This window comes from Artibeus jamaicensis, unplaced genomic scaffold (assembly GCF_021234435.1).
Source record: "Artibeus jamaicensis isolate MK-2021 breed Jamaican fruit bat unplaced genomic scaffold, CSHL_Jam_final contig_456, whole genome shotgun sequence".
In the NCBI taxonomy this organism is placed as follows: Eukaryota; Metazoa; Chordata; class Mammalia; order Chiroptera; family Phyllostomidae; genus Artibeus; species Artibeus jamaicensis.
In genome coordinates, this window is record NW_026521839.1 from 4,756,553 (window position 1) to 4,773,515 (window position 16,963).

General features: G+C 40.8%; 2 protein-coding genes across 2 annotated transcripts; both read right to left on the bottom strand.

The window, feature by feature from the left end:
- Window positions 1–885: 885 nt before the first annotated feature.
- Window positions 886–4,919, bottom strand: LOC119051099 (protocadherin gamma-A2-like). Its single transcript, XM_037147713.2, has one exon. It carries the CDS (start codon window positions 3,871–3,873, stop codon window positions 1,411–1,413), a length of 2,463 nt encoding a protein of 820 aa, XP_037003608.2. The 5' UTR covers window positions 3,874–4,919; the 3' UTR covers window positions 886–1,410.
- Window positions 4,920–5,254: 335 nt separating this feature from the next.
- Window positions 5,255–16,588, bottom strand: LOC119051093 (protocadherin gamma-A1-like). Its single transcript, XM_053666446.1, has 2 exons — window positions 14,019–16,588; window positions 5,255–5,414 (listed from the first exon to the last, which is right to left on the bottom strand). Exons 1-2 carry the CDS (start codon window positions 16,440–16,442, stop codon window positions 5,412–5,414), a joined length of 2,427 nt encoding a protein of 808 aa, XP_053522421.1. The 5' UTR covers window positions 16,443–16,588; the 3' UTR covers window positions 5,255–5,411.
- Window positions 16,589–16,963: the final 375 nt, after the last annotated feature.

A 16,963-nucleotide genomic window follows, 5' to 3' on the forward strand; every position in this document is an offset into this window, starting at 1 on the left:
CAGGGCACATGCCTTGGTTGCAGGCCAGTCCCCAGCAGGGGATATGTAAGAGACAACCACACATTAACGTTTCTCTCCCTCTCTTTCTCTCTTCCTTTCCCTCTCTAAAAACAAATAAGTAACATTTTTAAAAAGAGAGACATATATAAAGAAAGCTTTAGGGAAAATTATTGGCATACTCTTTAAATCCCTTGAGAATATATATTATTTTTAAAGATAGAAGGCGCCCTGGCTGGTGTGGCTCAGTGGATTGAGCGCAGGCCTGCGAACCACATAATTGCGGTCCAATTCCCAGTCAGGGCACATGCCTGGTTTGCAGTCCAGTTCCCAGCAGGGGACCCATGAGACACAACCATACATTGACATTTCTCTCCCTCTTTCCTTCCCTTCCTCTCTAAAGATAAAAAAATAAAACCTTTAAAATTTTTTTTAAAAAGATAGAAGGCAATATGGCTATCAGATATAAGAAAAATAACATCAAAGAGAAACATTTTCACTACTACACTACCAATTTACTATAGAACAAACAATAATTCAATCACTTTTTCAAGAACCAAAGAGCTACTGTAGAGGTAAATGAGATTTTTTAACTAAGCAGAGATACCACAGTGTATCTTCCTGAAACATGGCGAAGCATGTGTATTCCTAAATTTTGATCTTTTATTTATTTAATTTTTTAAAACGATTTTATTTATTTATCTTTAGAGGGGAAGGGAAGGAGAGAGGGAGAGAAACATCCATGTATGGTTGCCTTTCGTGCATCCCCTGCTGGGAACTGGCCTGCAGGGAACCGGCCTGCAGCCCTGGTATATGCCTGACTGGGAATCGAACCGCGATTGTCTGGTTCGCAGGCCTGCGCTCAATCCACTGAGCTACACCAGCCAGGGCAAATTTCAATCTTTTAAATGAGAAAGGCCATACAAGTCAAGTAAAATGAAGAATCTCACTGCCAAGCTAAGGAAAAATAAGATTGAGTGAGCAGAAAATAACCAAATCGAGTGTTTCATTATTCATAAACAAAACCAAATATAAAATAGAAAACTCTTAAATTTTAAAGCACTTGAGAAAACAACCTTTGTATTTTTAAGAGAGAAGGAATTGTTGATTCAGGTAGATGAGGTGAGTCACATAAGGATGGGAAGTAAAGTATAAGAAGTGAGATATCCCAGTTCCAATGCTCTTTTGAGTTCTTAAAGACCATCTTCACCTACTAACTCCTGATTTATACTTATGACACCATGATTCTGGCCCTTCTTCCTCTTTACAATGTGTGAACACTTGGAAGTAGTGAGAAGTAATTCATCAGGACTCATTTTCTAAAAATTGAATATATTCTCAAGGAAATATGGGAAATAGAAGAGAGATGGTAAACAGTGGAGAAAGCTAAGTAAATAAGTAATTTTATTTATTTTAACGATAGCTTATACATATATCGTGGAGAGAGTTTACCTGAGGAATTGCTTCTTCTCCTTTGTCTTCAAGTAAAGACTGAGGTGCTGACAGAAGATCATTTTTCTCGCAGCTGTCCTGGCTGATGAGCGTGTCTGCATAGTTGGGCTGCGGGAAGATCAGGTGACTCTTCCGAGAGTCCGCAGTGAGGGAGACCTCGTGGGAATAGGTCTGCAGGAACGCCCGCACCCCGTCCACGCCCACAAAGTGTGAGGTGGGCACACTTGCCAAACCCTCTCCCGAAGCCTGGAGCAGACGTGATGTGTGCCAGCGCCTGAGCCTGAGTGCCAGCAGCACGATGACAAAGGCGAGGAAGACGCAGGAGACTGCGGTCACTGCCACCACTAGGTACAGCGTGAGGCTGGAGTCATCAGGATGGGTGGAGGGCTCCAGATTGCCCAGGTCGGCCAGGACATCTGGGATGCTGTCAGCCACGGCCACGGTGAGGGTGACAGTGGCCGAGAGAGGGGGCTGTCCATGATCCTGAACAGCCACCACCAGACTCTGCTTGAGTGCATCTCTGTCCAGCAGGGCACGCGCAGTGCGCACCTCCCCCGTGTGCAGCCCCACCACAAAGAGCCCTGGCTCGCTGGCCTTGAGCAGGCGGTAGGACAGCCAGGCGTTCTGGCCTGAGTCTCTGTCCACAGCCACCACCTTGGTCACTAGGTAGCCGGGTTCTGCAGAGCGAGGTGCCAGCTCCACACCAGTGGAACCGTCTGTGGGGAGGGCGGGGTACAGGATCTCCGGTGTGTTGTCATTTTGATCCAGAACAAATAGGCTCAGAGACACATTGCTACCAAGAGGTGGGTTCCCGCTGTCCTGTGCTGTCACCCACAATTGAAGTTCTTGAAATTGCTCATAGTCAAAGGAGCGCAGCGCGTATAGAACACCGGTGTCAGAGTTGATGGAGATGTAGGACGACAGGGGTGCCCCCTGAAGGGTGTACTCAGTCAAGGAGTAAGTTACGTGGGCGTTGTGGTCGCTGTCAGGGTCGTGGGCCTTCACAGAGATGATGGAGGCTCCTCTGGGGTTGTTTTCAGGAATGTAGGCAGAGTAGGAGGAGTGAAAAAAGGTGGGCGGGTTGTCATTGATGTCTGCCACTTGCAGCAAAATGTGAGCATCTGTGGACAGAGACGGGTTCCCTCCATCTTTAGCAGTCACAGTGATGTTGTAAGAGGAAAACTGCTCCCTGTCAAGGGCTCTGGTTGTAACTAGTCGGTGGTAATTGTCCACTGACCTTTCTAACTTGAAAGGAATGTCCTCTGGGAGTGAACATGTGATAAATGCATTCTGACCAGAGTCTCTATCATGTACGTTGAAAAGTGCAATTATGGTTCCTGGAGGAGAGTCTTCGGAGACTGAGCTAGTAGCAGTGGTCATGTAAAATTCTGGGGCATTGTCATTCACATCCAGAACTGTGACAATAACCTTCGTTCTTGTCAGAAGGCCTGGACCATCCTGAGCTTCAATATCAATTTCATGGAATTTGGCATCCTCATAATCTAGACTTTTTATGATTGCTATATCTCCAGATGCTGACTCGAGCTCAAATATCTCTGAGGGTTTCCCAGGGTTTTTCTCTTGAAAATATGCCACTTGAGCATTGTATCCCTCATCTGCATCAGTGGCGGTCACTGTGAGTATCCGGGTGCCTACGGGAATATTCTCTGGAACACTTACGTGGTATTCAGGCTGTGTAAAAACGGGTGCGTTGTCGTTCACATCCAGGACCATTACGCGGATGCGGGAGGTGCCAGATCGGACTGGGTCACCCCCGTCCAAAGCCACGAGAATGAGGTGGTGAACAGCCTCTTCCTCGCGGTCGAGGTAGCGCTCCAGCACCAGCTCTGGATACTTGTTCCCATCCGTCCCGCTTCGCACATCCAGGGAGAAGAGGTCATTTGGGTTAAGTTCATACTTCTGGAGAGTGTTCTCTCCTACGTCCGCATCATGAGCACTCTTCAGAGGAATCCGAAATCCCGGCGTAGTTGTTTCACTGATTTTTAGCTCCAGTTCCTCTACTCCAAACCGAGGGGCATTATCATTAATATCTGTTATTTCCACTTCTACTGAATATATAGTCAATTTATCTTCCAAAAGAATGTTAAAGTTCACCAGACACCGCGCACTCTGAGCGCAGAGCTCCTCCCGGTCTACCCTGCCCGCCGTGACCAAGCTGCCGCTCCGGGGATTGAGAGCAAAGAGCTGCGTCCTACCTCTGGAGACGACGCGAACGCCGCGTTCCACCAGTACCAGGGGTTCCAAACCCAAGTCCTTGGCGATGCTGCCCACGAAGGAGCCTTTGTCGATCTCTTCTAACACAGAGTAACGCAGCTGCCCAACTCCAGCCTCCCACAGAGCCGCCGAAAGGAGATACAGCAGGACCAGTTTTCCGCGTTGTGGCAATTTTTGCAGAACCGCCATTCCTTCTGTCGCAGTCTTTTCTCCGAGGCAACTTCCAGCATACAGTGCGGGATCTTTATTCCTCAGGGTCTGGGGTGACCAGCATTCACGGGGTCCAGCTCACTGTGGAGAGAACTAGTGGGCTGGGGACTGAATTTCCTAGCCACGCGGAAGCTTGCGGTGAAATGCCCAGCCCTTTTGTTGTGGCCGCGGTAGTGTAGGATCGGAGGTGTTGCAGGCTTTTACTTCTTGGGTGGTCAACAGCGACGCTCAGAGGCCTAAGTAATATCTGCACCCTATCAGGCAAATCCAAGTTCCGGGAATTTGTTTAGGTTGCTTTGTGATTTCAAGTTTCTTTGAAGAATCTTACATTTCTAAGATAGCTTAGAAGTAGCTCTTTCAAGTCAGGAGTCTTTCTCTCAGAATTAGTAAGAATGGTGTAAACGAATGTGACCTTGACAGTAGTTACTAGGAAAGGATTACTGAAGTTCAAGGCATTCATCAAGGTTGCTGCTGCCCTTGCTCCAAACATCTTCAACCTCTTATTTTATATTCAGAGACAATAAGATCAATTTTAAAACACTAGCTACATTACCTTCTAAGGTTATATATTTTTAATTTCTGTGTTAGATGGCTTAGCACTTAACTTCAAGACCTGTATTTAAAATACCGAATTATCAGAAATTTAATTGGGTGACTGTGGTGTCCCTGACACTTTGCCTGACTGATGCTAGAGATAGAAATGGTGAACCCGATTAACACGGTCTCTGCTCTCAGGAAACTTAAGGGTAGGGGAGGGCAGAGGAATGTAAACAGAGTATTATGACAGAATACAACTGCTGTTATGGTGGGAAACACTGGGCAAAGGGGGAATACATAGGAAGAGAATCCAGCCTTGACTTGGGGGTCCTTATACAGGACATGATTGAAGCTGAATCCTAAAGGGTAGGATTGAATCAAGAAAGAGGCAGGAAGAGTGTTCTGGAATCTCAGTACAAATTCTTGGAGGTGAGAGGCAGCACGGTACATCAAGGAAATAAAGAAGGGGTTTTGCCATATGGAGAATAAGGCACTTAAAGTACTTAGAGTTTTCCAAGTCCTCTTTTTTGATGTTTAGTGTTTCTTAGCATATAAAATACATTGCAGTGGATGTCTTTTTACTCCTGTTTCATTTTTATGTACTTATAAATAATGCATTTGTTATTTCAAAAATTAACTCAGAAATATTTCAAATATATACACAAGTATAGAAAATAATGTAATGAAAGTCTGTGTACATACCATTTAATATACATCAAATCTTAATATTTTGCCATATTTGGGATCAGTTTTCAAACATTTTATTTTGAATAATTTCAAAATTATAAAAAGGTTACAAAAATAGTACAAAGGCATTTCCCTAGACTTCTCATCCATGTTATCCCAAATGGTAACATTTTTATTTCATGCTCTGTGTCTGTCTTTCTCTCTCTCTCAGTCTTTCCGAACTATATTGGAGTATGCTGCAGACTTGATGCTCCTTTACCTCCTCAGTACTTCAGAGCAGTAACATTCCCTCATTACTAAAATATAATAAAAGTCAGTAAATTAGCACTGATGTAGTATTTCATCTACAAATGTTAGTCAAATGTTTCCAGTTGCCACAATAATACCTTTTTATAGCAAAAAAAAAAAAAGTATGGCCTAGGATCTAATCCAGGAGTACCCATTACATTTAATAACTTTTCTTTAGTGCCATTTAATCTGAGACAGTTCACCAGCCTTTTATTTATATTTCATGACTTTACTCTTCAATAGTGGCCAGTTATTTAGTAGAACACTCATTCAGGCCCTGGCTGGTGTAGCTCAATGGATTGAGCATGGGCCTACGAACCAAAGAGTTGCTGGTTCAATTTCCAGTCATGGCGCATGCCTGGGTTGCAGGCCAGGTCCCCAGTAGGAGACACACAAGAGTCAACCACACACTGATGTTTCTCTCCCTCTCTTTCTCCTTCCCTTCCCTTCTCTCTAAAAATAAATGTTAAAATCTTTAAAAAATACCCATTCATTTTTTTCTCCCATGATTAGATTCATATGATGGTGTTTGGGGCAGAAATGCTACAGAAATGATGTTGCAGCCTTCTCTGTGTATCTTATCAAGGGGCACAGGGTACCTTTGATCCATTACTGCTAATGTTAACATTGATCATTTGGTTAAGATGGTGATTTCTAGGCTTTTCTCTTAGTAATATCTCTAGTAAAATCACTGTTCTCCCTCTGTTTTAATTATCATCTTGTAAGGAGATGCTTTAATACTATATACATGTTGTGTTTCTAAATGAACTTTCACCATTGATTACTCTTGCCTGAAAAAATATTACTATGGATGTTGGAGATCAACTTTTTTTAAAAAAATATTTTATTTATTTATCTTTAGAGGGGAAGGGAAGGAGAGAGGGAGAGAAACATCAATGTATGGTTGCCTTTCGTGCGTCCCCTGCTGGGAACTGGCCTGCAGGGAACTGGTTTGCAACCCAGGCATGTGCCCTGACTGGGAATCGAACCGCGATTGTCTGGTTCGCAGGCCTGGGAGATCAACTTTTAAAAAACAAACCCACAGAAAGATTCAAATCCCTTCAGTACCCTGCCTTAAAAACAGTCCTGTTTCTCCTTCCATAAAAGTAATCACCATCCAGAATATAGCAGTTATTATTCCCATGCATGTTTTTTAACTGCATATAAGTGCATCCATAAACATTTTTGCCTACTTCAAATTCATACAAATGGTAATATGCTATGCTTATTCTGCAATGCACTTTCCTCAACATTCCACTTCTGATATTTATGTTGATAATGTTCATTTTAACTATTGTATACTATTGCACTTTATGAAAATGTTAAAACTTATTTTCCTATTATCTGTAGGAGGATATTATGTTATTTTTCCTTATGCTTCCTCTCTTCCTTCTTCTTTTCCCCTTATTCCTCTACTCACCTCCTTCCCTCTCTGTTTTCCTCCCCTTCCTTCTTTACTATCGCAGATAATGAGGAAATGAACCCTACTGGACATATCTCCTCATATACACATCTCTCTAGAACTAGGATATTAACCTGAAAATGGGATTTCTGGGTAAAACTGTGTGCATATCACATCAGTAATCATGGAGCATAACACACCATCCCAAAATCAGTGTCTTAAAATGACATGGTTTCATTTATTCAGTAATTTTCAATCTGAGCCGGGATCATCTATTTCAGTTCTTCTGCTGGTCTTGCTGGTGGTTATCCACACAGCATCACCTGGGAACTGGGCTCAGCCGGTGTGTTGAGACATCTGGGTGACTCTTTACAGGTATTTGTATGGCCTCGCTCTTTCCATATGGCTTTTCCATGTCTGTTTTTTTCCTCATGATCTTTTTTGGAACATATCCTCGAGATTTTATTATCACATAGTAACACAAAATATGAAGCTTAGGACTGGATTGCTTGGCCCTTTCTCTTCTAATATCCTCCCAGTTAAAAATACTTGCATCTCTTAATAGCCAAGCATTCTCTTAGATCTGTAGTTGGGCTCAATTCATTCAAGCCTCAGCACAATCTTCTTTGTAGTTTTAGCCTTTTTGTGGAAAATCAGCCTAGTCTGCCCAACATAGCCATTCGCTTTCCTGTCATAAGGCCACTATCCCTGTGCATACAGAGAACCCTTGCCCTTCTTGTACTGTGTTACTTTGTGGAGTTGATGTTTGCCACACTTCATCCAGAAAGTTCAGCAGGTTTTAGAAACATTCATCATGTTTGTGAGGGGGGCTATTGGCATGGAAAGCTTTCTCATGATCTTAGCAGAGTAACTGGACTTCTTTTTTTTAATTGTGGTAAAATATATATAATATAAAATTGACCATTTTAACCATTTCAAATGAGCAGTTCTGTAGCATTAAGTGTACGCACATTGTTGTGCAACCATCACCACCATTGATCTCCAGAACTTTTTCATCTTCCCCAACTGAAACCTTATCCTCATTGGACATTAACTCCCCATTCCTGATTCCCCTCTTCCCCTGGCAACCACCATTCTCCTTTCTGTCTTTATAAATTCAACTACTCTAAGAACTTCATGATAAAAGGAACCATACAGTATTTATCCTTTTTTGGCTGTCTTGTTTCACTCAGCATAATGTCTTGAAGGTTCATCCATCTTACAGTGTGTGTCAAAGTCTTCTTTTTTTTAAGGCTGAATATATCTATGTAGTCAGAGTTTGTTTATCTATTCATCTGTGAGTGGACTTGGCTTGCTTCTACTTTTTGGCTAGTGTGAATAATGCTTCTATGAATGTGGGTATATGAGTATCTGTCCAAGTACTTACCTGCTTTTGTTTCTTCTGATGTATATCCAGAAGTAGAATTACTAAGTCATATAATTCTGTTAACTTCTTTTGAGGAATCACCATACTATTTCCAAAGCAGTGGCATCATCATTTTATATTCCCACCAGCAGTGCACAAATATTCCAGGACTCCATACCTCACTAACACTTGTTATTTTCTATTTAAAATATTTCTTAAATAATAGCCATCCCTAATGGGTTTGAAGTGGTATCTCATTGTGATTTTGATATGTATTTCCCTAATGTTTAGTGATGTGGAGCATCATTTTATGTGCTTATTGGCAATTTGTGTATCTTATTTGGAGAAATATCCATTTAAGTCCATTGTCTATTTTAAAATCCAGTTGTTTGTTTTTGGTTGCAAGTTATAGGAGACCTTTATATGTTCCAGATGTCAGTCCTTAACAGATATATGACTTGCAAATATTTTCTCCTACTCTGTGAGCTGGCTTTTCACTCTGTAGATATTGTTTTTAATTTTGATAAAGTCCAATTTGTCTATTTTTCTTTTATTACCTGTGTTTTTAGTGTCACATCTAAGAAATTATTGCCAAATCCAATGTCATGAAGATTTGCCACTATGTTTTCTTCTATGAGTTTTATAATTTTAGCTCTTGTGTTTAGGTCTTTGACCCATCTTCAGTAAATTTTTGTATATGGTGTAAGGTAAGGGCTCATTTTTTTTTTATGAAAACTGAAAGTGGACATCCAGTTTTCTCAAAATTATTTGTTGAAAAAATTGTCCTTTCCTTATTGAACAGTTTTGGCACCATTGTTGAAAATCATTTGATCATACATGTAGCAGTTTATTTTTTGTCTATCTATTCTGTTCCACTGGTCTATATGTTTGTCTTTATGCTAGTACCATATTGTTCTGATTATTGTACCTTTGAAGTAAGTTTTGAAATCAGGAAGTGTGAGACTTCCAACTTTGTTCTTCTTTCACAAGATTTATTTGGCTATCTAAGGTCTCTTGATGTTCCATATGAATTTTAAAATGGCTATTTTTATATTTCTGCAAAAAAAGTCATTGGGATTTTGAAAGGGATTGAAGTTAATCTGTAGATTGCTTTGTGCTGTCTATAAGTTTTTAATAGATATTGTTTATCAGGTTAAAATGTTTTCTTTAATTCCTAGTTTACTAAAAGATTTAAATTATGCATTGAATATTCTCAAGATGCATGTTCTATATTCTCATTGAACATTCTCAATATAGGCATATTTCAATGCCTATACTGAAATGATATATGGCTTCATATCTTTAATCTCTTAATATGGAGTTTTACATTATTAGATCAACAAATATTATTGAAATATCCTTGCATCCCTCAAATAAACTATAAGTTATAAGCTATAAATATATTAATAATAAATAGATTTAAATATTATTTAAAATATTTAGCAAATAGTATTTGATAATAATTGAGATTTTTGAGTCAACATTTTTAAGTGAGATTGCCCATTTCTAGTCTCATTTAAGTCTGTTTGCCTTTTGGCTTCTTCCCTGTTGAACTTTCTTCATTTTCACTTTTCCAATCCTCCAAGAACACAGATGAAGTATTTATTAGAAACAATTGATATCAACTCACCACACTTCCTGGTAGAGCCTCTAGTTTGTTTGTAAAAAACCTTTTCATCAACATTGTTTTAATTCTTTAGAGTCTCATTAAATAACTGCTCAATATTCAACAGTGCAATTTTTTAGATTTTTCTCTTTGATAATATCTGTTTTTACTCAGTATATTAATTTCCATTCATGCTTCATGATTCATATCAAGTAATTTTTTCCCAGTCTCCCTTGCTTTTCTTTCTCTTTCTCCTTCTTCAGGTCTTTGCTTTTGATAAAAATATTGAATTTTTCTTTAGGATGTTTAAAAAGAATTTTAGTCATGACATCTGTCTAGATTATGTTAGTCCCAACTTGGACTTGACAGAATTTTCATTTTCTCCCCACTGATATGACCTTTATTGTCTGTTTCATCATCAAAATTCTCCCTTGTTTGCATTTCAATAACTAATACTTCTATCTTTGTTATTTTTCTACTATTTTCTTTCAGTTCATGCTGCTATGTTTTTTGTGTTGTTTCTTAAAATTCCTTTATCTTAAATCATTTGATTTTTTAAAAAAAGCATTGGATTTTTCTATAAATTTACCACTAAATACTAGTTTAGCTGCATTATACAATTTTTAATAAATAACATTTAATTTTTTGTTTATTTCTAGTTTTCATTTCATTGTGATTTGTAATTTTTTAATTTTATTATTTTTTAAAGATTTCATTTAGTTAGTTTTAGAGAGAGGGGAATGGAGGGAGAAATAGAGGGAGAGAAACATCAGTGTGCAAGAGATACATGGATCGGTTGCCTCTCATATTTCGCACACCCCAACTGGTGACCTGGCTCGAAACCCAGGCATGTGCCCTAACTGGGAATTGAACCAATGACCTTTCTGTTCACAGGCCTGTGCTCAGTCCTCTGAGCCACACCAGTGAGAGCCCATTGTAATTTTTTAAATCCAAGAGTAATTTAGGGGCACAGATTTAAATATCTACCCTTTTTGGTTTTTTAAAATTATTTTTAAGTGTTTGACTCCTGATTTTTTCCAGCTTTATTGAGGTACAATTGACAAATAAAATGGTAAGATATTTAAAGTATGCACGATGATTTGATGTATGTGTATATTTTGAAAAGATCCCTCCCAAGTTAACTAACACATCCATAACCTCACATATCTACTTTTTTATGAGACCACTTAAATTTTATTCTCTTAGCAAATTTAAATTATACAATAGTGTCATCAACTATAGTCTCTATCGTGTTGTACATCAGATCTCAGACTTTATTCATCTTATAACTGAAAGTTTATACCTTATTTTTTAGCAACCTCTCCCTATTTTTCCCACCCCCAGCTTTGTGGTTTAAGTACATGTTATAAGGTATGCATATTATTGGTACTTGGAAATTTGCTGTTCCTTTCTTTAAAAAAAAAGATTTTATTTATTTATCTTTAGAGGGGAAGGGCAGGAGAGAGGGAGAGAAACATCAATGTATGGTTGCCATTTGTGCGTCCCCTGCTGGGAACTGGCCTGCAGGGAACCGGCCTGCAACCCAGGCACGTGCTCTGACTGGGAATCGAACCTCGATTCTTTGATTCACAGGCCGGTGCTCAATCCACTGAGCTACACCAGCCAGTGCTTGCTTTTTTTTTTTCCTGTTCCTTTCTTTGTGGTGGCTATTCACACAGAAAACTGTTGTACATTTCCATATGCTCATGTAAAGAATGACTATTTTATGTTTGTTAGGATTTTATATAGATCTATTAGATCACTCTTATAGATCCTGTTATTCACTTTTTCTGTATGCTTAGTAATTTCCTGCCTGTGAGGTCTATTGTTCCTTATGGAATTAGGTTGAAATCTCCTAGTATTGATTCTAAAGCTATATTGTTCACTGATGAAAGCTCATTTTTAAAAAGGATATTATTAATTTATTTTTAGAGAGAGGGGAGAGGAGGGAGGAGGAGAGGGAGAGGAACATTGATGTGTGGTTGTCTTTTCCATGCCCTCAACTGGGCACCTGGCCCACAACCCAGGTATGCACCCTGACTGGAAATTGAACTGGCAAACCCTTGATTCACAGGCCAGCACTCATCCACTGAGCCAAAACAGCCAGGGTGGGAGCTTATAATTTTTATATTTTTGTCTGTTCTTTTTATAATTATGATCAGTTTATTTTTAAACAATCACTATTAATGTTGTTGCCTAAATACTACTTTGTTGTTATATTGATATTGACATAGCTGCCTTGTTTTGTAAGTGTGTGTGAATTACACTGAAATACTGAAAATAAAAGTGTGCACTGCATATCTTTGTTTTATGCATGTTTCTTGTCAACAGACTACAGATGGATTTTAGGTAACCTCTTTGTCTTAATAGGTAAACTTAGTTTATATATATATATAATATTTTAAGAACTGAGAAAAGTTTAAATTATATCAAGTTACATTATTAGTTGAGTGTATGTTCTTTGTACCAAACAAAATAAAACTAAAACTCCACACTTAGACATTCTGCAGGAATGAGAGAAAAATTTAAAAGACACTGAAGAGAAAACAGACATTACCTAAAAGTTAATGACAATTTGTTGACAGAAAATTTCTCATTAGCAACAATAAATTCCAAAAGACAATGTGTTTCAACATTTTGGTTTGTACATTTCTTTTAAGTGGAAGAGCCCCCCGCCTTCCTCTCCCTTTCTTACTCACTCCTGGGTTCAGTGTTTTGAACATCACAGCTCACAACAGATATTTTCAGAATTTACTTTCTGAAACCCACCATCTGTGCCCACCACTCTCCTTTGACCTTAGGCTTGCAACAAGTTATGATCATGGGAATTGGTAGGCACCATTTTATGTGATTTCCCCTTGTTAACTAAGCTGAAGGGCCTAACTGCTTATTTTGCATTTAAGTAGCAAGCCTGGCTCAGTCCCTCATTTAGCCCGAAGCACTTTTGTATCCATTACAGTGCTGAAACGATCTCCAGACCTTCACTGCCTTCATCTAAGTCCAAGACTATGAATCCCACAGCTGTAGACTGGCTCACCACTTTCTTTTCTACTTTCATCCATTTAGATATTTACCTTTTATTTGTGCCTTACTATGCTTTTGCTTTCCTCTTTTTATATTTTATTTAAGTCTGTAACTTATTGGAGCAGAATAACTAAATTGAAGCATGGACTTACTCCTCTATGTGGCATTTTTTGTAAAGAGTCAACACACACATTAAAATGGGATGTATACTTGGTTTTTGTTAGTCGATTCCATTAGAGAAACAATGTTACAAGTCAGCAGGCTTCAAAATTAGGTCTCAAATTGCATAGTCAATTTTCTATTATTCATTTCATTATTTTATTTTTAAAAAGATTTTATTTATTTATTTTTAGAGGGAAAGGGAAGGAGAGAGGTAGACAAATATCAATGTATGGCTGTCTCCTGTGCATCCCCTGCTGGGAACTGGCCTGCAACCCAGGCATGTGCCCTGACCCGGAATCAAACCGAAATCTTTTGGTTTGCAGGCCCGCACTCAATCCACTGAACTTCACCAGCCAGGGCCATTTCATTATTTTATAAGTAACAATCATATGATGTATTCTTCAGCCTGCATAAAATATCTCAAAATAAAAGATTAAATAAAGCACTAAGATGGTTAACACTAACTTAAATTTGTGACTTACACAAATTTTCATAATTTTATACTAACACAACTAAAACGACTATATTAGACAATCTTTACCTCCTTAAATGTCCTCAAATAAAATAGCACCCTGACACCTGACAGATGACATCTACATTACATTTAGGGATAAATTAGGAGGTGCATGTAACTGAAAAGAATTTTAAAACTCTGTTAGTAACATAAATATCAGTGGGTCTTATCTAGACAAACCTTATCCTTGCCAGATAAATCTCCCAAATATAAAACTTTTTGGCCAGAGGCAAGCAAAAAAAAAAAATGTTGGAAGCCAGATCTCCTTGTTTCTGAGGCAGCAAGTGCTCTTTTCACCACTGAGGTGGCACCTTACCCACACTCTTCATGCCAACCTCCTACAGTCTTGCCTCTTCAATAAAAGAACAATTATTAATATACTGGATATAAATACTTAATAATGACTTCCCAGGGTTTGTAAATAGAAATCTACAAAGATAAATGGGAAGTAAAAGAAGTGTTAGCTGTAAAGAATGAAAGCAAGTAAGTAAACTCAGGGATTATTTTTAACTAGGTAAATTTACTACAAAAAGTTTACCTGAGAAAAGATTTCCTTTTTGCCTTCAAGTAAAGACTGAGGTGCTGACAGAAGATCATTTTTCTCGCAGCTGTCCTGGCTGATGAGCGTGTCTGCATAGTTGGGCTGCGGGAAGATCAGGTGACTCTTCCGAGAGTCCGCGGTGAGGGAGACCTCGTGGGAATAGGTCTGCAGGAACGCCCGCACCCCGTCCACGCCCACAAAGTGAGAGGCGGGCATGCCCACCAACCCCGCTCCTGAAGCCTGGAGCAGACGAGACATGTGCCAGCGCCTGAGCCTGAGTGCCAGCAGCACGATGACAAAGGCAAGAAAGATGCAAGAGACAGCGGCTACCGCCACAACCAGGTACAGCGTGAGGCCTGAAGCATCAGAATTGTGCTGGACCTCCAGGCTGCCCAGCTCTTCCAGAACGTCTGGGATGCTGTCAGCCACAGCCACCGTGAGCGTGACGGTGGCCGACAGAGGGGGCTGGCCGTGGTCCTGAACAGCCACCACCAGACTCTGCTTGAGCGCATCTCTGTCCAGCAGGGCACGCGCAGTGCGCACCTCGCCCGTGTGCAGCCCCACCACAAAGAGCCCTGGCTCGCTGGCCTTGAGCAGGCGGTAGGACAGCCAGGCGTTCTGGCCTGAGTCTCTGTCCACTGCCACCACCTTGGTGACCAGGTAGCCGGGCTCTGCAGAGCGAGGTGCCAACTCCACACCAGTGGAACCGTCCGTGGGGAGCGAGGGGTACAGAATCTCTGGTGCATTGTCATTCTGGTCCAGCAGGAATATGCTCAGTGACACGTTGCTGCTGAGTGGTGGGTCCCCGCTGTCCTGTGCAGTCACTCTCAGTTGCAGGTCCTGAAACTTCTCATAGTCAAAAGACACAAGTGCATACAGGACGCCCGTGTCTGAGTTGATGGAAACGTAGGAGGACAGAGGTGCCCCCTGGATGGTGTCCTTAATCAGGGAGTAAGTGACTCGTGCATTCTCATCACTGTCAGAGTCTTGGGCTGTCACAGAGAAGATGGAGACTCCTCTGGGGTTGTTTTCCAGTATGTAGGTGGAGTAGGAGTCCTGGGTGAAGGCAGGGGGGTTGTCGTTGATATCTGTCACTTGCAATGAAATGTGCATTTCAGTAGAGAGAGTCGGAGTTCCCTGATCTGTTGCTATTACTGTGATGTTGTACGTGGAGGTAAGTTCTCTGTCCAGTGCTCTTTCTGTCACTAAACGGTAGTAATTATCAACTAACTTTTCTAATTTAAAGGGTAGATCTCCAGGAATGGAACATGTAGTGTGACCATTGTCTCCAGAGTCCTGGTCATGCACACTGATAAGAGCAATTATGGTTGCAGGAGGAAAGTTTTCTGGGACTGTAGTAGTGACAGAGGTGATGGTCACTTCTGGGGCATTATCATTTATATCTAGAACTTTGATCAGTACCTTAGCTCGAGACATAAGGCCTGCACCATCCTGAGCCTGAATTTCCATTGGGTACATTTTATATTCCTCAAAATCCAAGGATCCTTTATTTGTTATTTCTCCCATGTAAGAATCCAACTGAAATATCTGGGCTATTTTTTGGTCTATATTATGGAAGGAGTATGTTACTTCCCCATTGGCTCCTTCATCTGGGTCAGTAGCTTTTACTATGAGCAGCTGAGTGCCCAGTGGCACATTCTCTGGGACACTTATGTGGTACTGTGCTTGAGTAAATGCTGGAGGATTGTCATTTGCATCCACTACCCGAACGCGAATGCGGAGGGTTCCTGAATGGACCGGGTCGCCCCCATCAGAAGCAGTGAGGAGAAGATGGTGGACAGCTTCTTCTTCCCTATCCAGGGGACTCTGCAGCACCATCTCCGGGTGTTGGGATCCATCAGCTCCTTGTTGCACGTCCAGGGAGAAATGAGCGTTGGAGCTGAGCTGGTAGCTCTGGAGAGAATTAATTCCCACATCGAGGTCTTGCCCAAAAGGCAGAGGGATCCTGGTGCCTGGAGTGGTTAGCTCATTCATTTTAAATTCTACTTCATCTAACTGGAATTGGGGAGTGTTATCATTAACATCAATTATTTCCACTTCAACAGGGAAAAGCTTCATTTTATCCTCTACCAAGATGTTAAAATTCACCAGACACCTCTCGTTCTGAGCGCAGAGCTCCTCCCGGTCTATCCTACCCACTGTGACCAAGCTGCCGCTGCTTCGCGGATTCAGAGCAAAAAGCTGCGTCCTACCTCTGGAGACGATGCGGACTCCTCGCTCCGCGAGTTCCTGGGGTTGTAGCCCCAGGTCTTTGGCAATGTTGCCCACGAAGAAACCTTCGCCTGTCTCTTCTGGCACGGAGTAGCGGATCTTCCCGGCCTGAGCTCCCAACAACAGCTCTAGAAAAAGGAACAGCAGGACCTGCCCGCTGTAGCCAGGCAGCTTCACCCAAATCGCCATTGCTTTCTCGCTTCACAGTTTTCTCCCAGTCCGGTACCAAGGGTATTGTTTCTCTGCTCTTCTGAACCTAAATTAACTGAATTTTCAGGAGAATACAGGTCGGAAAGTGGTCCAGGTCTGGGCAGCCTCAGGGAGACTGTTTTCAATCTGGCGGTGAAGTTCTAAGAGGCTTTTATTTGGGGGGGGATAGAGGGTGGGGAGAAGTTTGTCACGCTCGTGCTGTTATCTCCTAGACTGGTGAACAGCGGCGCCTAGAGTCACAACCAGTTACTACACTCTCATATAACTTCTTATTAGCCTAATCTTTCCTTAATTCTTAGTTTATTCATAAAGGAAATAATTAAACATTGTACAATATATGTATGCAAAGGAGAAACTACTGTGTTCACTTACGTAATCAGGTCTAAATGTTGCTAAATTTCAATATGGAGCAGAAACCTGCTGTCACCGTTTCCTACTCAGGGAATATCACCAAGGGGACAAAACCATCCCTCCACTTTGTTGCATATATTGACCACCCG